Source organism: Sesamum indicum, linkage group LG6 (assembly GCF_026168435.1).
Source record: "Sesamum indicum cultivar Baizhima isolate 11 linkage group LG6, ASM2616843v1, whole genome shotgun sequence".
In the NCBI taxonomy this organism is placed as follows: domain Eukaryota; kingdom Viridiplantae; phylum Streptophyta; class Magnoliopsida; order Lamiales; family Pedaliaceae; genus Sesamum; species Sesamum indicum.
In genome coordinates this window covers 16,970,791-16,994,212 of record NC_142662.1, presented here as the reverse complement: position 1 = coordinate 16,994,212, position 23,422 = coordinate 16,970,791, and the positions used below count along the sequence as shown (strand labels likewise).

General features: G+C 31.8%; 2 protein-coding genes and 1 pseudogene across 2 annotated transcripts; 1 reads left to right on the top strand and 2 right to left on the bottom strand.

Moving 5' to 3' along the window:
* Positions 1-2,053: 2,053 nt before the first annotated feature.
* LOC105164443 (uncharacterized) lies at positions 2,054-3,716 on the bottom strand (annotated as a pseudogene).
* Positions 3,717-4,629: 913 nt separating this feature from the next.
* Positions 4,630-6,854, top strand: LOC148787861 (serine/threonine-protein phosphatase 7 long form homolog). Its single transcript, XM_088881421.1, has 4 exons — positions 4,630-5,598; positions 5,674-5,761; positions 5,851-6,294; positions 6,372-6,854. Exons 1-4 carry the CDS (start codon positions 4,904-4,906, stop codon positions 6,852-6,854), a joined length of 1,710 nt encoding a protein of 569 aa, XP_088737547.1. The 5' UTR covers positions 4,630-4,903.
* Positions 6,855-7,485: 631 nt separating this feature from the next.
* LOC105164445 (uncharacterized) lies at positions 7,486-8,760 on the bottom strand. The gene has a single exon (XM_011083095.1). It carries the CDS (start codon positions 8,758-8,760, stop codon positions 7,486-7,488), a length of 1,275 nt encoding a protein of 424 aa, XP_011081397.1.
* Between the last annotated feature and the right edge of the window lie 14,662 nt (positions 8,761-23,422).

The window sequence follows — 23,422 nt, the reverse complement described above, 5'->3', positions numbered from 1 at the left end:
AACATAGATTAAAAAAAAATGAGAATTAATTAAATCACTCATCATGGAAAGTGTGATATACTAAAATGTAATTTGAGGTTTTGAGGTGTAATTACAGGGTTATTTATATGATTCTTTAATCATATTTAATACAATAGAACATAATGTGAGTGTACAAGTTTTGGTCTTTACAACAATGTATGACAGAATTTGAACCTTGCAAAGTTGTAAATGGGCTCATGATCATAGATAAATATTGTCTATGTCTATGTATATTATAAAAGTGTGAATGATTTTATTACTAGTTAGTACAAGAGTTAAAAAATAAAAATAAAAAGTTATTATTTAATTTTTTTCTTCGTTTGCACAACTAGGAAAAATTTAAAATCTTATTTGATTCGTGAAGCAAATTTAAAGTATGAATTAACTTAAATGATAACATTTTATTACAAATATAAGGATGTAAAAAGCTGTAAAAGTAATATGTTATAAGTGAAATAAATTTAAGGATGAAAAGTTAATATTATAGAGATATAAGACATAAAATTTCAATAGAAGGTAAAATAACAAAAATATTAATTATCAATGTTTTCATATGAAATAATGGTGAGTTTCTCATCACAAATATAGAGATGAAAGATAAGGATCATGGAGAGAATTAATTGTAAAATCTAAGTCTGGAAGAGGAAAAGATGTGACATGTAAAAAAAAATACCTACCTTCTTATAAAAAAATTGAAGATCATAAATCTAATGAAACATAGGAAAATACTCAGGGGAGTCATTAATTAGTGAATTTTTTTAAATAAAATTAATCATTTAATTTTTAATGATTATCAATTAACGTTTACTGAAATTTTAACTTAAAAGTCGTGATCAACTCATTTGCTTAGGGTTAAATCAAAGTGTACAATGAATCAGGTCGGCCCAGGATCAACACAGATCAGCTCGAAAAAACCCAGTCTAGGACCAAGCCACTATTGTACATGGTCGGTCTTAGGGTGATCTAGGCCTCCGAATGAGCCCCAATTGGCTCTATTAAATCCAAGCCAACTATGGACCAACTCAACTAAGGCCCGAACCAAGTTTGGATGTGCTTGTTTTATTTTATTTTCTATGATATGGAAGTCTTCTTATAAATAATTACTTAAATTTATAATTCTCTTATGGAATAAATAAATAATAAATTAAATCACACAAAAATTTATATATAGAAAAATAATAGTTATGAATGTATAATGAATTTATATAATAATTTGACTAACAAGCTTACAATAATAAACTTAGATGATAATAAATTAAAATAAATTAAAATAAATTTTGAATAAAAACAAAAAATAATAGTATAAAATATTTAGAAATAGAACAATAATTTTTTTTTTAGTTTCAAAAGTATAAAAAATTAGTAGAATAGTCAACTTAAAAGAATAAAGTAAAAATTATATGTCATGCATTATTTAAAAAAAAAATGCCCAATAAACCTGGCCTAGGCCCATTCTAGGACCAGATGATCCTGGGCCATTAGGCTAGACTAGGCCCTAATATTCCTAGGATTCGGCCCAAGACTACCCCGGTCCCAAGCGGGCCTGGGTCGAACCAGCCCATTTTTTTATTAGTTCAATCTGGTTCTTTGTGGGGTAGCTTAGCCCGACTCACTGTTCATCTTGAGGATTGAGTACACCTATAAATAAGGTACATAATTGTGACAAAGATACACAAAAATACAAGTGCGATATAAATGTGTTGATCACAACACAAACTCTCCCGAATATTCTCTATATTTCTCTCTATATTTTTCTTGGAGCATCACCATAGACTATTTGGATTTAATGTGTGTAAATAAGTGGTTTACTGGTAGTAATCCACAAACATGAGCAAGGTGTTTTCGTGGTTTGCACAACAATTGGAGCAAGATTCAATATGAAGTATCTTGAAGATGTTCGTGGGATAAATGGCGAAGCCAGAAATTTGGTTTACCCGAGTCAAAATTTTATAATTATTGCAAATTCATCCAAAAAATTAAATTACTATAATTTATCATTGCAAGTTAAATACATTTCATGATATAAATACAACTAATTCCTATCACTACTCCGAGAATGAGAGGCAAGTTGAAATCTACGAATTTGCATGTTTTGAAAATGTTGCAAAATCACTTCATCTTCGATATTAGGAACTATCTCCCGCTCAATATAACAAATAATCAAGTCATTCAGCCATTCATTATCTATCTTATTTTCCAATTCGGTTTTGACGATATTCATTACTGAAAAAGCTCTTTCTACAGATGTTGTTGCTACGGGTAATATCAATGTCAGTTCAATAAGGTGATACACCAACAGAAAATCACATGTTTTCTAGTTGCAACCATCTTGATAGCAAGACTTGAAAGATCATAACAACTGAAAAACTCATAACTTTGCCTCATATTGAAACTATATGTTTCAAGCTGATCTTTCAATAAAACAATATCACAAGAAGAGAAATCATCAGAATAAATCTCAGCGAGACGAATGAGCATGTCACTGTTGAATTTGGCAAAGGAATTTCTCGAATCAAGACATGATATGCATATGAGTAGTTTTATAGATCCCTCACAAAATCGGTTATTGATTTCAACAACAATTAAATCAATAACTGCAAGAAAAATCTCAGCATGATAATGGTGATAAAAAGTTACCCTTTACCTCTCGTGCCTTGAACGACCTCGGATAGGTATAGTATCCTCCATTCTTGAAACTAGAATAGACTTTTTACCATAAAACATCTCAACTTCTTTCAAGAATGCCTCCCATCCATTATCTCTCAAGTGTTGTAAGCGATCTTTTACGGTGACAATCAACCGCATTGCATTATTAGTGTTTTGATCTTTTTGTTGCAAAGCCTAAGATAATTCATTTGTTATTCCTAACACTCTTATCATTAAATGCAAGATAAATACAAATCAAAACTTTCCATTTTCTCAATCAAGCTCGATACCCTTCCTCTTTGTTCCACAATATTTTCATCATAACACACATACTACAGTATCTCTAACATTGAATCCCATATACTAAGGAGACAAACTAGAGTTATATGATGAGAACCCCAACGTGTATCACCTGGTCTAGCAATAGTGGTTTCTTGATGTTTGTCTCTTTATGAAAATATCTCACCCTTTTTCTAATTTATCTACAATCTTCTCATGATGATTTGGAAGCAATGCATCTCTTCTTTTACATGAAGCACCCACAATATTCACAATTATACTAATATAATTGAAAAAGTTATAAATAACTGAGAATTTTTTTTTTGCAACAGAAACAACCACCAATTTGCAATTGTTGGGCAAAGCAATGAATACAAAAAGTAAATAGATTTTTCTTCTGAATTAGTGTCTGCAAACTATGAAATTGACCTCTCATATTTGATGCACCATCATATTCTTGCCATCTTAATATAGAAATAGATAAACCATAACGAGCAAACATATTGTCTAGCGCTGCTCTTGGAGAAGGAGCTGAAGTATGGCTAACATGTTCAACACCAATAAATCTTTCACTAACTTGTCCCTTTTCATTCACAAACCTCACAATCACAGCCATCTATTCCTTTTTACAGATTTATCATGGGATTCATCAACAAGAAAAGAAAAATAACTATCTCCAATTTCACTGATAATATCTAACGTTGTCTCTGCTGCACAAGCCCTCACCAAATCTTTTATATCTGTGAAGAAGTCATTTAATTATTTCCGGATGCATTTTCATTAGCACACTTTCAACTCTCTACCCATACCAATTAAATATCTCCAAAAAAGCAAGACCTTTATTAATAAAAGTCTCACAACATGTATAACAATTGTAATTCAAGTACGATAAGCTTCTTCCGTCTTTCGATCTTGAGATGAAAATACATGAGATACACTCTGCCTTTAGTTCATAAAATCCTCTACTTGTCGCCTTATATAATTATGAGCACTACCAACCCCATCAACATGTTCTTTAAATGCATCGATTGCCCTCTTCCAATGGCTAAAGCCAGTCTTTGAAAAGGATCACCCCATGTTTTGCACTTTTACTGGTTGTTTAAAAAGATAGCACTATAAACAACACGCTGCATCTTTTGCTACACAATCCAACCAATCATTGTTTTTTAATCACGCAGCTCTAAGTCGGCAAATTTATTTAAATAATGTAGAAAAAAAATTTAGAGATTTGGTGTGGTTCTGAAACTGTTAAAAAATTGAGCGTCACCGCGGTGCCAACATTTGCAATTAAAAAAAAAAAATTCAAGTGTCACCGCGGTGACACAGAAAATTAAAATATATATATATATAATATGCCACCGCGGTCAACGAATAAAATATTAAAAAAAACAAACAGGTAAAGAACCGCTATCTGAGATAGCGGTTCTTCACCAAAACCGAAAAAAAAAATTTGGTCAAACTGCAGCCTGCAAAATTGCAGGCTGCAGCAACCAGGTGCTGAGCCACCGTACTCACGCAGTGCGGTGGCTCAGCAATAATGCATGCCATGCATGTCCTCACATTGCAGCTCACACTATTTTAAGTGTGAGCTGCAATGTAAAATTTCACTCCACAAAGCAAAGCAAAGCAGCTGCCTACATTGTTCTTCATCTTCCTCCTCCTCTCGGCAAATACTTCCTTCTTCATCTTCCTCTTCTCGGCAATTTTTTTTGTTATTCCTCTTGGGCAGTTTTTTCTTGTTCTTCCTCTCAGTTAATTTTGAAAAATATTTGAAATCAATATGTCTCATTTTGGCCCTATCGATACCAGTGTTCTGTACGGGCAATTAAATCATCGGTCTGAGGATGTATCCAAAAATTCGGATACAACATTATCCGTGCGACGTGGTGATATAGCCTTTTTTCGTGTCCTCCAACTAGCACCACGTCATATTCGTGTTTTGTAAGTACTCCAAAATATGGGGTTTCTTGGTGTTTTGCAGTGTGGGCATGTTGAAATTGACACCCACTTAATCACTGCATTAGTAGAGAGATGGCGCCCCAAGACACACACATTTCATTTTTCGGTGGGCGAAGCAACCGTGACACTGCAGGATATCGCCGTCATCTGGGCACTCCCGGTGGAAGGTAATCTTATTATCGGGGTAGATAGAAGGTATAATACCCAACAGTGGCAAAATTATTGTCATCAACAGTTGGGTTTTATTCCAAATGAAGATGCTTTTAGATGGTCGAGAATAAAACTGACAGTGTTATATGAGTATTTATTAGAAAATACATGTGATGATGATAGCCCGTTTGAGGCTGTGTTACAAGAGGCACGGATATGTGCCATGTGTATTCTTGGTGGGGTGTTGTGCCCTGATGCTACGGGGAACACCGTGTCATTGTTATATTTACGGCATATGAAAAATATAGACGAGTATTATGTTTCAAATTGGGGTTCTGCAGTGTTGGCATATCTCTACCGGGAGCTATGTACAGCATCACAAAGAGGGAAAAATAATATTGACGGTGTCATGCAATTATTACAGATATGGGCATGGTCTCGCATAATAACACTTGCACCCATTCCCTCGAGTGAAGCTTCATCTCTAGTGCCGACCATTATTGACCCTGACAACATTCTGCCTAGCCCTCCATATGCTACACGGTATGGACATTTTTATTTATTTATATAGTTATAAAAAATTTTGATTTCACTAACTTTTCTTAATTTTGATTTTAGGTGGTCGTATCATATATCCCGTACTCATACGGCGCACAATGCTCTACGTATAATAAGGGACGTGTTAGATCGTATGCAATTAAATAAGGTATATTGTTGTGATTTATTTTTTACTTTTAGTAATATAATTGATGCATTTGTTCCAAGTATATTAATTGGAGTTATATGGTATTTTAGTTTATTTGGACTCCGTATAATAATATTGCCGTCGAGCTTGAGGCATTGCCCTATTATGCAATACGCACAATGTGGAATATACGCTGCCCATTGATCAATTATTCATTGGTGGAGAAGCATCACCCGGAGAGGGTTCTCCGCCAATTTGGCTATGTGCAAGACATCCCCCCAAATCCATTAATCAGTGAACGTCGTTTACACACAGTAGATAGGCGGGGACGTCAGGACATGGACTGGGCAACGTTTCACGCAGAGTACATTGCGAAATGGAACGATGTGCAATCAATGGTGGTGGAAGAACCCATTATTGAAGGTGGTCGTGATACCGTTCCTGACTATATGAACTGGTATCATCAAATTACTCGGGTTCAGATTTCACATAATATATTGTCTACGAACACGCCGGGCCCACGACCGACTGACACCCGTGATTGGGAATTTGTGGTAAACACCTTGTATTTTTTTTATATTAATTTATTTTAGCCAGTTAATTCTGCTGCTAATTTGATTTTGTTTACCAGTATAATAGAATGAAGCAGTTAGTAATTGATTGTGAAAATGCCGGAGATGATGAACAGTCATTAAGAGATACTCGAGCGCGAGCGCGTACGATCGGACGTGAAATTATGAACTTTTCTAGTTCACGGTATCCAAATGTTCGAGTTAGACCAGCAGACACAGCTCGTGGCAACGCATTCACAGAGACTGGTCCGTCAAGTGGGCATGCCGAGGCCGGGCCATCTACTGTTTTTCCAGAGGCTGGTCCATCGAGCTTTTACCCGGAAACAGGTCCATCGACTGCTTACACTCCATATGCTCCATATCTATCATTATTTGATGGTACATTTACACATAATTTTAACCCGCAATTTCGAAGACAATATGATGTATCACCAGTTCCATTCGAAAATACCGATGTGAACACACCCGGTGACCAAAGAGATGATAATCCTCCCCGAAGAAACAGAAGACGTCCACGTTGTGGCACTGGAGGGCATTATTAGATTTGTGTATTACATACGAAAATCATAAGAATATTGCATATGTAAATTGAGATGTCTATAAAATTTCTATTTTATTTAATGTGATTTTATTTTATTTTCCACAAGAGCAATTTACATTCAATTTAATGTTTAGTATGATAATTAAATATAAAATATGATTATTAAATATTAAATATGATTATTAAATATATATACGTGTATATATTCAATTTAATGTAAAGTATGATTATTAAATATAAAATATGATTATTAAATATATATACGTGTATATATTCAATTCAATGTAAAGTATGATTATTAAATATAAAATATGATTATTAAATATATATATACGTGTATATATTCAATTTAATGTAAAGTATGATAATTAAATATAAAATATGATTATTAAATATATATACGTGTATATATTCAATTTAATGTAAAGTATGATTATTAAATATCAAATATGATTATTAAATAAAAAATATAATTATTAGGTAGGTTCATTTCAGTTCCCATTTTATCATTTGCAATTACATATTATAAATATAAAATTGAAATGTCTATAAAAATTTGACAAGATTTGCAATTACAAAGTTGCGTTTCACCATATGTAGCATGATACAAAGTTGCATTTAACAAGATATTATCATCCACGAGCTTGACGAGCCTGATATTGTTGGCGAGCACGTACTTGTGGTCTATCCATTTCGTTCGGTATTCTAGTAGATACTTGTCTAACCGGGCCTCGACGAGCTCGCAATGCGGGATTATGTACAAGTTCAAAATCCACCGGATCCCAATATTCTTCACCGTATACAGGCTCAAACCTCCCTTGATATGTGTTCTTGTATGATTGTACACTGTAATAGTGAGGAATAAAATTTGACGCATTAACCCCAAAATGCCGACATGCCTGAATGGCATGTGAACATGGAATTCCAATTGCACCCCACTTGCCACAAGAACACATACGATGCTTCAATTTGACGACATAAGTACGGGAACCCTGCCCGGTCAAGCTCAATGTCACCACTGAGGCAGATTGTTGGTTATAGTCAAATTTCTGAACGATGTGACGTACTGTCTCTGCCTGTCGGGCTTCAAACAACTTGAACGCAAAATCAGCCCATTGTTGATTTGCATTGATCATACGATTACACCGTGTAGAGCGCTGCAAGAAATACTGTACAGAGCGGGATAACGTTATTTGCACAATAGCCATAATTGGTAAGCGTCTCACACCTTTTAATACTTCATTTATGCACTCAGACATGTTTGTAGTGAGGATACCCGTTCTCCAACCACCATCATGCACCAACGTCCATTGAGCCTTGTCAATTCTCCCAAGCCAGTCGTATGCTTCCTCGTTCAATGATTTGATCTCTTCCATGATTCTATCAAATTTTCGAGGATTGCCTTCTGCCCCTGCTCTCCAGCACATATCCTTCAACTGGATTTTCTTGAATTTTGTGTTAAAATTTGAGCAGACATACCGTAAACAAAATCGATATACTCCGCGGGGAAATTTGAATGCGGGTACATAATTTATAGCATTGATCAAACCAGCATGCCTATCTGAAATCAAACAAACTCGATCATCCTCTGACGGCAACAAATATTTGGAAAGCATTCGAAGGAACCAACGCCATGACTCAAGCGATTCTTCGTCTACGAGTGCAAACACTAACGGCAGCACCTGCTGATTTGCATCTAAAGTTACTGCTACCAACATTTTATGTTTGTACTTCGTGTACAAATGTGTTCCATCCACGCTTATAACGTCACGACAATAATGATAACCCTCAATACATGGTCTGAAAGCCCAGAAAACATAATTCAACATGTACCTGCCCGGGATGTCTGTTTCCAAATGCAACCACTCCACAACTGCCCCAGGATTCCATTTTTTCAATGCCGCCATATATTTTTGGGCAACTTCTGAACAGAACTCTCCCACGTGCCGTACACCTGTTCTCTAGCGGCTTTCAAAGCATGTCAGGCCTTATGATATGGGATTTCAAAACTAAATTTATCTTTCACAATCTGCTGGACATGTATTATATCACAAGATGGGTCTTGACGTACCATACTCAGCAGATGTGTTGCGATCATACCCTTTCCTAAGTTACCATGGTGACGTACCATACTCAGCAGATGTGTTGCGATCATACCCTTTCCTAAGTTACCATGGTCAATAGAAATTTCATTCATCAGACATGTATGTGGTCCAACATATATTCAATTTCCTAAGAATATATTCAATTTAACATTATTCCTATCCATACCAATTTCTTCATACAAAATTAACTCTAACTCAGCAAATGTAGTACTACGAGAAATCTGCATGAATCCGAGTGGAGGACGATCATAACTTACAGAACCATTCGAATTAATTTATTGACCTCCAAAATATATAACAATATCAACGGTATTTTGCTCCGCCATATCTTCAAAATAAAATAAAATACACATCAATAAAAAAAAATTTCTAATATAAGAAGATATTTAAAAGGAACATATAACAAAAAAATTTAATAAATAACTTACTAGATGCCTTTTCAATTGTAAATCTTCAAATAAAAAGCGAACAAATTTGAGAAGAATTGCGCGGTATGGTGGAGTATGAAATTTTCGATGACTGCTTTTTAGAGTGTAAGGGATAAGAAATGAATGTTGAATTTTTTGAAGTTGGCGTTCAATTTTTTAATGTGAATGACTGAGGGAATGGAGTGTGATATATATAGCTAAAAAAACCGCGATAAACAACCGCGGTGTCACAAACAATAACGCAGAAAAATTATTTATCACCGCGCTATCTTAACGCGGTGTCAGAGACTGGAAAAGCATAGCAGAAAAGTTGATAGTCACCGCGCTATTTTAGCGCGGTGTCAGGTACCGGAAGGACAATGTGAAGAATGAGCCACCGCGGTACCTTACCGCGGTGGCTCATTCTTAATTTTTTTTAAAAAAAATATTGTATGCCACCGCGGTTCATTACCGCGGTGGCATATTAAAAAATAATTTTTTTTAATAATTCTGTGTCACCACGAAAATATAATTTTTTTTATTGCCACCGCGATTCATCACCGCGGTGGCTTATTAAAATATATATATTTAAATCTTTGTCACCGCGGTAAGTTACCGCGGTGACAAAGGCAAAACATTTTTTTTTAATTTTAAATTGTGGCACCGTGGTGTTTCAGAACCACACCAAATCTCTAAATTTTTTTTTTCTGCATTATTTAAATAAATTTGCCTAGTCTCCTCCATTTATTTTCATATTTTTTTGGGAAAAATTTTGTCCAATTGGTAGATAAACACCTTTTAGCAAATACTCTCTCCTAACCCTATCTCTAATTGCAACATCAATATCATCAATTGGTTTTCTAAGACCATGATCAACAACAATATCATCTGAATTAAACTCATCACGACTTCTTTTTTGTGTACTAGTACTTTTAGAAGAACTAGAAATATGTGCTTTTATTTCCACATTTGGTTTGCTTCTACAGACCATGTAATAAAAGATTCCACTAGATTTCGTGGTCTCTTAATAACTAATTTATCCATTCCCTGAAAAATCAAAGCTATATTTATGTATATTATAATCACAAATTTCTTAAATAATTTTTATCTAAACTTGTTTATTTATTCTAAGAGATTTAGATAAAATAACATAAAGAAAACATAAATATAAAAGTAATAGAAACTTTGGTAAGAATTATTACTTGATGTTGAAAAAATTACGAGATGGAACAAACTTTTCTTGTACAAGAGAAATTGTAATTTTCTTTTCTTTGTATAGCAGTTGCTCACTTGTTGATGAGGAAGATTGGATGACAATTTATATTGATGAGAAAGATTAGATGAAAATTTATATCTCCTTTGTATGAGCTTGGGCTACAAAGAATTAACCTTTACTATCCATGTATAGTTAAGCATCTTCTACTGAGAGGATATCTCTGTAGGATTACATATTTAATATAGTCATGATTTATTTAATTTTTCTCCTCATGAACAACCTATTTTTTCTTCTTTATTTATTTATTACAACATTAATTAATCGGCTAAAAGCCTACAAGAATTGATGTGTTAAAAAGAAAAAGAGTTCAAGGGCTTAGCCGAAGCTAAGTCATGTCAAATAAGCCCATTTTACGTATAAAAAAAAATTAATCGGCATATAGTCCAAAAGGTAGCCCAAAGCCAAGCCCTGTCAGCTGCATGGGCTTGACAGGGCTTGGGCTTACCTCCGCGTGGGATGATCTAGAAAATATTTATCAGGTGATCTTCAAGACAAGAAAAAATATACGTGCTCATAATTCAAATTAAATATGGGATTATTGACGAGCCAAAATTAAACTGTGAATTGTTACACTTGCGGCTGCTAAAAGTTAACTTACTCCGCCATTATGTGCCTTTGTTATTAACTAATCTATGTACATATATATTATTTATATAAACAAAATTATTTATTTATTATTATCCATTGTGTTCCAACAATTTAGAATAAAAACTCTAGTGAGTTGAAATAACCGATGCATAAGGCATGCGTTTGGCCGCCGGAAGAAATTAAAGTATAGCTATTTTTTTGTGTCATTTGTGAAGCAATGGGGTTAAGTTCAAGAAATGCTAAATATAATATAATCATCTCCACACATCCTCAACGGCCGTTTTAGGATAAAATTCCAATTATTTAATTATCCTCAAGTTTATTTTTATAATAATTAAAATAATAATAATTTGAACAATGATAGATCCATCATTTTTTTATGTCAAACTATTCATTTACTTGTAACAATCAAGAAGTTGTGTATTCGACTCTATGAATGTGGATGTATAGTCTTTTTCTTTTTATAATAGTGTCTTGTTTTTGTTTATTTTAAATATATTTATTGATTTAAAAATATCGATATATTGAATTAATATTTGAATTTGAACGTGATGGATGATGCAATAATAAATCGATTTTTTTTTTTAAAAAAAAAGAGCATATTTCAATATGTCTTTTAGCAACTCTCACTTCAGATGCCGATACTTCTGAAAGTTTAAAATTTTATCGGTACATTGGAATAGAGTGTGAATGAAATGGGTATTTTCCAATTCATTGTTACATATATGATTGGTATAATTTATCATATTGTTCTCCAAAGTAGAAGATTACTCGTTCGATTCCCAATATATGACATTCATCATTTCTAATCTATTGAGAATGATGTTTTTGTTTTTTTTCCTATTGTATTTTTGTGAAATAGCTAAAACCTCTCCTGTGTTTTAAGATAGGCTAAAAATTTTCATGTTTTAATAAATTCAGCGTGAAACGCACACGCTAGAAATACGTTTTGGCTTACCGACAATATTGCCGTAAGAAAACCACGTTAAAAAAAATACCACAGTGTCTGTCAAAACATCAGACACAAAAGGTTACATTATTACTTAAACAATGCGTCCCAAATTTCATCCATAAATTCGTTGAAAAATAAGTGTCTAACTTCCCATCCCCCGATCGAAATTCCGACTGCTTATGTAATTCCTTCAGAATACCGTTGCAAATATTCCAATGGACATCTTCTTCCATTGAAAATATTTTTCGACTTTAATTTTTGAGGAGGTCTCTCATCAGTCGTAACAAACTAAAAGATCACCAAAAATTCATCAAAAATGGCGTCGCAATTCCATCCCTAAGAGGGCTTCTGTTTCGTAATGAACTTCTTTGTCAAGTTTTTTAAATGTAATTTTCATTCCTAGGTTGCATGTAGCATACCAAATATTTGTAAGAATTTGTATTGAAATGCCTTCACTGTCCAAAAACTTGAAATAGAATAAGAAGCCAGCGATCAAATTCCATGATTAGCTTTTTTATGTCAGATTTCATTTCCACTACACAAACAGTCCTAAAGGTTAAATAGAATATATATGCATGTTTTTTTTAAAGGGTGAATAGCAATTTATCCCCGTGTGATATTGAAAATGAACGCATTATCCCCTGTGAAAAAAAATATAGCAATTTACTCCCCCCGTACTTTTTAAAATGAAGCAATTTACCTCCTTATACGGGAAGGTAAAATTGCTTCATTTTAGAAATCATAAGGGTGTAAATTATTGTATTTTAAAAAATACAGGAAGGTAAATCATTATTTATTTTTTAATAAGGGAGTAATTTACTCATTTGCAGGGGTTGCTTGCATTTTTCCCTTTTTCTAAATTCTATTTCGAATAGAGGGATGGATATTTAGTGGAATTTTCATTACATTTCCTTTTCATACATTTATATATATGTGTGTATTGAGAATATTAAACTAAGTATTATTAGAATGAATTTAAATGTCCCTTCTTGGAAGAGCTAGCGAAAAATGGACCAAGTCTTGTATTCTTTCCATAATAATGTATTCTTATCAAAATAAAAGAATTTGTACACAAAAACTTCTCACAATGTTTGACTTTTCTCTTCTTCTTTCAACTATTTTCAACTTTAATCCGAAAACTCTCTCTCTCTCTCTCTCTCTCTCTCTCACTCATATATATATATATATATATATATACACACACCATTATAATGATATATATAGGAAGAGAAAAGATGTGAGATATTCTTGTCCCAACCCCACATGCCACATGCCTATAAGTACCTAGCCCCAAATTTGACTCCTATGTACGTACAACTTATCCCACTAGCTTGGAAGAAACCCTCCCACCCAACCCTCCCGCATCTCGCACTCGTACGCGGTTGCAATAGTTGGACGAAGAAGATTGCGTGTTGATTATTATTGTTGTTTCATAAGTTGGCGTTCCCAAGTCTTGCTTCCCATCCTACTTTCATATCCAAGTTAATTGGATGATAACATGTACCACTTGTCATATCTCTTTTCTTATTATAAAATATTTGAGTAATTTCGACTTCAATCACCATCATAAATCAGAGTACATATATGCTTTCAAGATTGTAAGTCGCTTATTGGAATAATCATGTGAAGCGTACAAAAAATTTGGCCACATTACAAGGGTCGAATGATCTTCAAAAAAATCCTAAAATATCACAAGACTAACACTGCAAAACAGAGGTTAGCCTCGATGTTTAAGTCAGTAACTGATTAAAGAAGAAATAAAAGGAAAAAACTTGTAATAAAATGAGAATAATGATAATATATGATTCAAAATGGTGAATATTGGGGTGGAGTGCAATTTGTAAGCCTAAAATAGCATAAGAACTGAGAGAGAGTAGTGCAAAAAAGTGAGTTTAAGAATAAGTGTGATGTTGTTTGATTTTTCCAAATGACTGCATAAGGCACCTACCTATAGACGTGTACAAAGTTGGATACAAAGTCAAATACCGAGTTCCATACGCCATTAAAAAGCTATTTGAGTTGGCTATCATACTCAACAAACTGTTGGTGATTTTAATAAGTATTGGTTGAGATACGTGAGCTGGATGAAATCCTATCAGATCTGTCTATTTTCTCGGGAATTAGTTACTCATAAACCTTCCAGCTCATTTATGCCCGATTTACCTAGAAACACTTGGAGATATTCTAGGGGGACGTGTATAAATGTGTAGGCAAGCTATATGACGTGTCCTCCTAGTTGTATGATGATGTGTCCGGCTGAAATAGGCTTATTTCTTATGCCTGTCAGTTTAGTAAAGTAGCAGGTAAGCTTGTTGGTCTTTCTTCCCTATTGATGGGCTTTACCCATCCTGCTGATGAGCCAGCTGGACTTTAGCCGATTGGGCTAGTATACCTAACTTGTGGACTTGGTCCAATCATTTTAAGGGGCATCATTGTGAATTACCCAGTAACACGTGTTAACTTGTTTCTTGTTATCACATCAACAATGGGAATGCATGTGAGATTGTATTTGACGATATATATTGGCCGTTCGACCAAGCCTCTTATATTAATAGAGATTATACCTTAAATAAACAGTATAAAGATTAAGATTATATTACACCTTAAAAAAACATGAATATGACCAAATAGGACGAAAGCCCATGTCTAATTTTTTATTCGGCTTGGCTCAAACTGACAACCTTATTTATCAGCTGTCGATTACAAAATCACTCTATCGATCAAATGCAGACGCGTGCATGCGTACATGTCCGGCACATGATTACTCCTATAAATATCAGTAAAGTTATACACCATATGAACTTTATAAGTTTATTATGAAAATACATCTCGCTAATTGATGAGATGAAGACTTGGTACTTATAAGACTTTGCATTATCCATCCAAACCGATACAAGACGCATGTCTACATCAATAATAATATATGTAATTAATCTTGCACTCCATCAATTATCGTTTTTTATGGTGTGATCACGCCACATTATTTTAGACTCATTCAAATGAGCAACTATTTAAAGTTAAATATAACTTAATATATAAGATGTTTGTTCGCCGACCAAACCCCACCTGAAATATCTTAGACTTGAGGTTGCTTACGGCTATGTTTGGCACAAATTTTTAAATATTTTTTGCAATAAGATTAATATTACGAGATCAGCATTGGAGAATGTGTTATGACATTTTGAGTTGCTAATATGTTAGAGATATTTTTAATTAATTAATAATATCATATATATCAAACTCGTTAATAACTATCAAAGGTATGATTTTTTTCATATTTAAATTGGCCTAATAATTTAGATATGTATAAGAATATATATTAAGAAATATATATATATATATGTTTATATATAGTCAATTTTGAGATTTTTCTATAGTATTTGGTAAAATTTATTTGAAAAAATAAGACATGTTTATTTTAATTTTCAAAGTATGTTGGACCTTCTCGGAAAAAATGAGGAAAAGTGTATCGAACAATCCATGGGTTTTGTCTTGCAAGAAACCTTTTGACATTGAAAGACACTATGAATCCACTTGACCAAAGACTGAATTTATAGAAGAGTATATATATATATGTATATATGTATATATATATAATTTTATATAAAAATATTTGGACAATTTGACCCCAATAATACTACGTATTAATTAATGTATGCTTCCAAAATCATAGGCCGTGGTCCATATGAATTTCGGAAAATTATCCACCAATACAACTCTTATGTCGACAAAGGAAGTTAACCCATAACTTTTGTCAGGAAGTGGCCGGTTTTTACCAACTGAAGTATTTACATCTAAAAATAATTCCTTACACTATTATGACAACAAAAAAATCATGATAATTCAATATTATTAACTATGGTCAAATAAAATTATTGTGAAAATTTAAATTTTTACCATGGTTAATCAATATTTACCATGATTTTTAGTTACGGCAAAAACATTTGTCGTGATTTTAGCTATGACTAATATTTTGACCTCACTTGTAAAAACAACTGCAAATGATTGTTGTGGAGCCCTGCTTAATTTATATTCACTATGATTTTTTTTTCTTTTCAACATAGTAATGAACTATAGTTAAAAATCATATTCTCCCGTGTACTTAGTGATATGAGTTATTTGAATGACAGGATAAAAAAAAAAATTGTATTAATTATACTATGATTACTTATTCTATTTGAGTGAGTAACTCATCCCATCTAAATAGATAAGTAAAGTTATTTAACCCAAATAGTAATTAGTACGGGATTCTTGGATTAAAAACGAGTATCCATAATGTAAAGTAAACACCTTACTTGGATATACAGGATTGTTTATACAATTTAATAGTCAAAAGTAAATGGGGCCTAGTGTACCAATACGAGGTATGTGTTGGTGGGTAACCTATAAGTACCCTTACAAGCGATCTATGATTTTGGGTGCGTATTCTGACCTGTAAAGGTGATGGAAATGAAAGTTAGAGGATTTGTACACATGGTGTGGTTTGTATTTCATTTCAAATATCATGCAGTAATTCGGAATAACAGATAAAATCATTCAATTCATAATATTAATAACTTGACAAGTAGACCAACCGATTCATAAATCATTCGCCACCGTACTTTACTATTTAATTAGTAACAACAAATCATTATTTTTTTCTTTTATTTATTTTTAGTTTTGAAATTTTATTACTATTTAAATAAAATGCCAGCGGCACACGATTAGTTCGGGGAATCTTTCTCTATCCAGTTAACCTGACCGAGTATTTCTCCACTCAATAACCAACCTAGTTGATCTAAAATCAAGTTCGATGTAACCCCAAAACTCAAAAATTACCCGATCAGCTCTATCTAAGCTCGTTATGGCCGGGTTGGAAACCGAACAACTCAATCCAAACGGCCCACCCATAATCACGTGCACAAAAATTATGTCATGTATATTATTTAAGAACAAAAATTATAATATATATATTAAATAAAAAATAATAAGATTTAGAATAAAAAATCGAGTGGTCATTGAAGAATTAAAGTATAGGTGATGTGCTACACATCCTCAACGGCCGTTTTAGGATAAAATTCCATATTATTTAAGTTATCCTTAAGTGTATGTTTGTAATAATTAATAATAAGGAATATTTATGTCCTCAGATCTGACATAATTACGCATAAATTTTTTATAGTTTAGAAAATTACATCTGATACACCTGATATTGTTTTCGTTTAACAAATAGATCATTCTATTAGTTAAAATTTACTGAATTTACTGATATAAGCAAAATTATTTAATGAAAAAAATCATATTTACCTCTGATTGCTTGTGAAGATGCATAAGGATAGTTTGAACAGAAAAATATTCGTTTGACCTATAATAAATCTGTAATAAGTCAATTAGGGCTAGATATGGATTTTCGTTCAATTATTTTGCTGATATTAGGAAATTCAATGAATTTTGACTAACGGGAGATCGATTTGTTAGACGAAAATAATATCAGGGGTACTAATAAATGTATTTTTCTAAATTATATAAAATTTGAGTATTATTATATCAAATCTGATGGGTGGAGGTTTAATTATCCTTAATAATAATTGGAACAAATGAACAATGATAGATCTATTATTTACTTATGTTGAGATATTTACTCTGGTGTAACAATGAAGGGTATATGTATAATTATTTAAAAAAATATGAATAATTTGTATAAACAAATCATAAATTAAGGGATGAAAATGTAATTATCCCTTAATTTAAAAGTGTCCTTTCTTGGAAGAGCTAACGAAAAATGGACCACGTCTCGTATTCTTTTAATTATAATAATGTATTTTTTCTATCTAAATAATTAAAGAATTTATACACAGGAACTCAATCTCACACTGTTTGACTCTTTCTCTTCTTAGAACACTTCTTATATATATATTTATAATTAGACCAAATTATAACGACCTATCCCGAATTTTGACATAATAATAAATATGCTGCCGTTTTTGGAAAATTGTCAATGCACTGGATGTTTGACGACATTATATAATTATTGGGTGAGATTTGAAATAATTGTTGATTTTGCCCTTGCTGCATTGTTTTATTTGTTTAAAAATTTAGAAAAAATTATAAAACAAAACGGGACAAAGTGGATAGAAAAATTTTAAAACTTAAAAAAAAAAAGACAACATTGTCCGCTTAGTCCATAAAATAAGTTTTGAAAATTTTTAAAAAAGAAATACGATTATAATTTATAGTTCATAAAAGCATTTTAATTAGTCCACCACAAAAAAATAAATAAAACCCTGATAGAACTAATAAATTGAAATGATTAATGAACCATCGTCAAAATTAAAAAATATTAATAATTTATTTAATAATAAAAATATATATATATAATTACATCAAATTTAAAAAATCAATTGTAATTTCCAGTTAGTGAAAAATTCATGTCTCAATTACAACACTGCCACATCCCACATGCATGTCAGTACCTAAAAAGACAAACCCCAAATTTGACGCTACGTACGTACAACTTATCTAACTTGCTTGTAAGCCACCCACCCACCCACCCCTCCCGCATCTCGCACTCGTACGCGGTTGCAATAGTTGGACGAGGAAGTTTGCGTGTTGATTATTAAGGTTGTTCATAAGTTGGCGTTGCCAAGTCTCGTTTCCCATCCAGAGTTATTGATCGAGGAGGATTCTGACCTAGTGAGCCATTGTAGTCCTGTATCATATTATTTTGTAAAAAGTAGCGTAGCTACCCAGTGCACTTGGAAACGGAACATCGAATCTCTTCAAGCCAAACAAATTACTCAACGATTCGATTGATGCACATAAGTTGTTTCTGTACAACTCGTAAATGCTTTATTTTTTCATTATAAACAACGTACCTAAATTTTTTGTTTTTTTTTCTAATTATTTTTGTTTGCGAACTATTTAATTGCGATATTTGAAATATTAAATTTTTTATGTTCAAATATTCCGTTATCAAAATATAGCCATGACGTATTATTATTTCCAATAGTCTCAACAAATGAAGGTGAGGATTAAAATATATTTGGACTTTTTTGAGTGATTTCATCTATAATTTTAATTTTAAGTACATAGTAAAATGGTCGTCGTTTAATGCCTACACAATAGTTAGTTTAGATTATCAGGTCTGCAGATTAGTTGGTATATATTTGTATCTCTTTCAATGGTCGACATGGTGTGCGATGCGATCAGTATTTTATTACATGCGATATTATTCGTTTTTACTTTATATGAATCTTACGATTTTATTCTGAAATGTGTCCCGCTAATAAGAAGGCTCATGCAAATCCTTTATCTGCAATTAATTTAAAACACTTGTCTACATCAATAGTATATACCTCCTTATAACAATGAAAATATACCTCCTTACATGTACATATTAACACGTGAAACCGTATAAGGGTAATTTGATCATAAAAAGATTTACTTGATATGTAATAATTCAGATAACAAGTCAATCAGTGGTAATATAAAAAAAAATTCAATTTTTTTTGTTAATATCAATAAATTCCATGAATTTTGACTAAAGAAGAGACTTAATTTGTTAGACGAAAACAAACCTCATAAGTATTAGGTGTAATTTCTCAAACTACAAAAAATTCACGTCATTACACCAAATGTTAGAAAAAAACAAAAAAATTTAATCATTCCTATTTAGTTATGATTAGGAAATAGTTGAAAAACTAAGACATGTTTATTTGAATTTCCAAAGTATCTTTGGACCTTCCCCGGAAAGAAGAGGAAAAGTGTATCGAATAAGACATGGGTTTTGTCGTGCGTTGGTTTTGACTGTCGAGGACGATGTGAATCCACTTGAACGAAGATTGCATTTCTAGACGAGTATATATATAAATTCTATATAAAAATTTTGGACGATTTCAACCTTGATCATCACTACGTATTAGAACATGCTCATAGGTCGTTGTCTATACAAATATTTATAGATTATCCACTAATGTAATCTTTACGTCAATATGGAAACCTATAGCCTTTGCATAGAGGTGGCCGATTCTTACTGATTGGGCCAACAATTTTTTGTTTTATTAGTAGTCATTATAGCATGTTGTTTCTACGTGCATACAATAAATAACATTTCATACTTTAAAATATATTATAAATAAAAATAAAAAATATAAACCAGCACTTTCTTTTTTTTAAGAAAAAAAATTCAACTTAAGGATATTATTGACACAATAAAAAAAAAATAGTGCAACAGTATCACAAACCATTATTTGGATGGAAAATACTTTTCTTTTTTTATATTAGTATAGAGTAAGTGATGTATTGGTGGTAACTTACAAGTAGTTTTACAAGCGACCTATGATTCAGACCATCTTCGGACTTGCAGTGGTAATCGAAACTAAACCTATCCAAACTTAATGTAACCAAAGAAAAATATAGGGAATATTATATTTACATCCCATGATCTATGGTATATTTATCAATTCACCCCTATTTTTTGGAAAAATTTATGTATGCATCCACCAGAACATTAATATCATTTACACAAATCACCTATATCTTTTAAAAAATTACAAATACGCCCATCATAAACATCAATATTATTAATAGAAACCACCCATATTTTCTGAAAAATTACACATACACCCTCCAAAAATTTCAACATTATTACACAAACTACTCTTGTTTTTCGACTGCCATAGATAATTTCTGTAATTTACAAATTAAGGTAAGAATAATTTGTATAAATAAATTATAAATTAGGTGTGTATATGTAATTATCCAAAAATATATCCAAATGATTGAACACAACACTAATCATAGAATAAAGAGTATAAGTGAAAAGGAATGTTGAACATATGTATGTCCATTTCCATTTGAGGATTACAAGATACATAGATGAGAGGCAATCATGTGCATAGACAATGTTTTTAGCACAAGAACCACTTATATTTAATTTCACAATTTTGAATAATATTTAAACCTAACTATTTATAGAAATACAAATAATTACATATATGTTTAGTTTGGGTTAGTAAATAAAGGGAAGGTAAAACTAAATATATATAAAAAATTTCCAAAGTTTAATTTTTCTTCTGTCGAAAATTGAGCGGCAGGTAGAAGTATAAGACTAAAAAATATCAAAAAGTACCGATTTTATTGTTTTTTGCTATATTAATTATATTCATAATTTGAAAAATATCAAGATAAAATATTTAATAAGTATGTTTTACATCTAAATTTTTAATCAAATATGATTTCAAAAATATAAATAATTATTTTATTTTAAGAAGCGCGTAATGAAAAATTTCTAATAATTCAAATTAGTTAAACCCAATCTCTCGAATTTTTAGTACTTTCATCCCTAAAATTGTAATTTAAGAGAAGGGAATTAATTTTTTTTCTTTTTATTAAGCCTAAAACTCTGTTTTTAAAGACAACCCAATATTTTTTGAAATTTTAAAAAAATATCTAAACGTGTTCAAAACGTTGATGTCGTATTCTTTTTTCCTTTTTATTTTATATTTTTGGACACGTGGATGTCATGTTTATGTCTGATACGTGTTCGACATTGCATCCGATACTTTTGTGGAGTGTCCGTGCATTATAGTAAATCACACATCACATTTCACAAACAAAAGAAAACTAACTTAGGGGTAGTATCGATAATACAAAAAAGTTGATGTCGTGATGTCACAGACCGCCGTTTGTTAATAAAAAAAAGTCTACGTATATATTAGTATAAATAAAAATACATCACAATACTCAATTTTATTAAAGGGTAAATTACATCTTGCCATTCAAAATATACCCATTTTTACACTTTGCTATTGAAACTGTTTTTTGTGTCTATTTACCTTCTCAATTCTACAAAACTTATATTTATACATATGTGACCGTCTTTTTATTCATTTTTCTGCTAGCAAAACATCACATGTTGGCATATATCACATCATATAACCCTTAAATATCACATATGCATTGCATGTGGTGTTTTTTCAACAAAAAAATTGATTGAGAAAAACAATTATAAATAACAAAGTACAAAATTTCATAAAGTTGATATGGTATATTAATAAAAAAAAAAGTAAATACCAAATCATAAAAATAATCATAATTCGAATAACAAAATATAATTAACCCTTTATTAAATATATCAATTATTTTATAATAAATAAAGCAACAAAATAATAAACTACAAATTACCATATAATCGACCAACACCCACAAACATAAAATTTAAATACAAATTTTTTATCTAAAGAAAAAGAGTTTTGAAACCTCAACCTTATCGCCATCGAGGCACAAAACCTCGGTGGCAGCTAACTAGTGGTGGTTAGGTGTTGGAGGATGTACTTTGTTTTTAGTTATTTTTGCGTCTCAGGACAGTCAAGTACGGCCCACGTCTCACAAAGATTTCAAAACGTTATGGGTGGCTTTCATGGATGGTTGGCAATCTACCATTTCCCTATCTATTTAGGCTAAATTAAGCTCCTGTCCTTTTACGGACAACCTAATTCAGTTTCAACAAATTTCAAAATTAATTATGAGAAGATTTTTATTTTTTTTAATATGAAATTTCAAATTTCAATCCATTTTAGTTGATTAGAGTTTACCGCAAGATTACGTTCAAACCACTAGAAGAAATATGGCTTTTGGCTATAGTTAATTATCTTGATTAAAAGTAAGAAAATCGTGGCAGATTCTAACTAGCCACGATTCTACAACTGTTATCAGCCGTTGTTTTTTTGAAAATATAGCAAATATTTTGTTCATAGGTAAAATTAACCATAATGGATGCTGATTAACCATGATTAATACTTAAAGTTTCGTATAAATTTTGTCTGATCGTGCTGGTAGATTGTATTGATTTACCGACAGTGATATACAGCGTATGAAACATCAATCTTTCTTTGTAATAGATCCAGTTTTCGTGGATCCAACTCCATACTAGGGGTAAAATTGTAGTTTTACAACTGATTCTACAAGAGTCTTAGTACAAATAGTTAATGGATGTCCTTTTTATTATAATTCGCACGAAATCATCTTGATTAGTACAAACTGATTTTGCACAATCGTACCTATACGTGCAAGAATTTCTCCGAAATAGATAAAATTTTGTGTCTTGTACTTATATTTTTTTTCCATATTTTTCCGCATACGTTCACGATTTGATTAAATACGCTTTGTTACTTAACGAAAAACAATATAATATACTTCAAAAATTAATTATTTAATTGCAATAAGAATATCCTTCATAGTGTCTCGGAAATATATACTTCG

Bases quoted from the DNA above. Each gene is read 5' to 3' on its own strand.
- LOC105164445 (XM_011083095.1), bottom strand. From the start codon at position 8,760: ATGGCGGCATTGAAAAAATGGAATCCTGGGGCAGTTGTGGAGTGGTTG.
- LOC148787861 (XM_088881421.1), top strand. From the start codon at position 4,904: ATGGGGTTTCTTGGTGTTTTGCAGTGTGGGCATGTTGAAATTGACACC. The intron at 5,599-5,673 runs GTATGGACATTT...TTTTGATTTTAG, and splicing joins AGCCCTCCATATGCTACACG to GTGGTCGTATCATATATCCC. The intron at 6,295-6,371 runs GTAAACACCTTG...TTTGTTTACCAG, and splicing joins CCCGTGATTGGGAATTTGTG to TATAATAGAATGAAGCAGTT.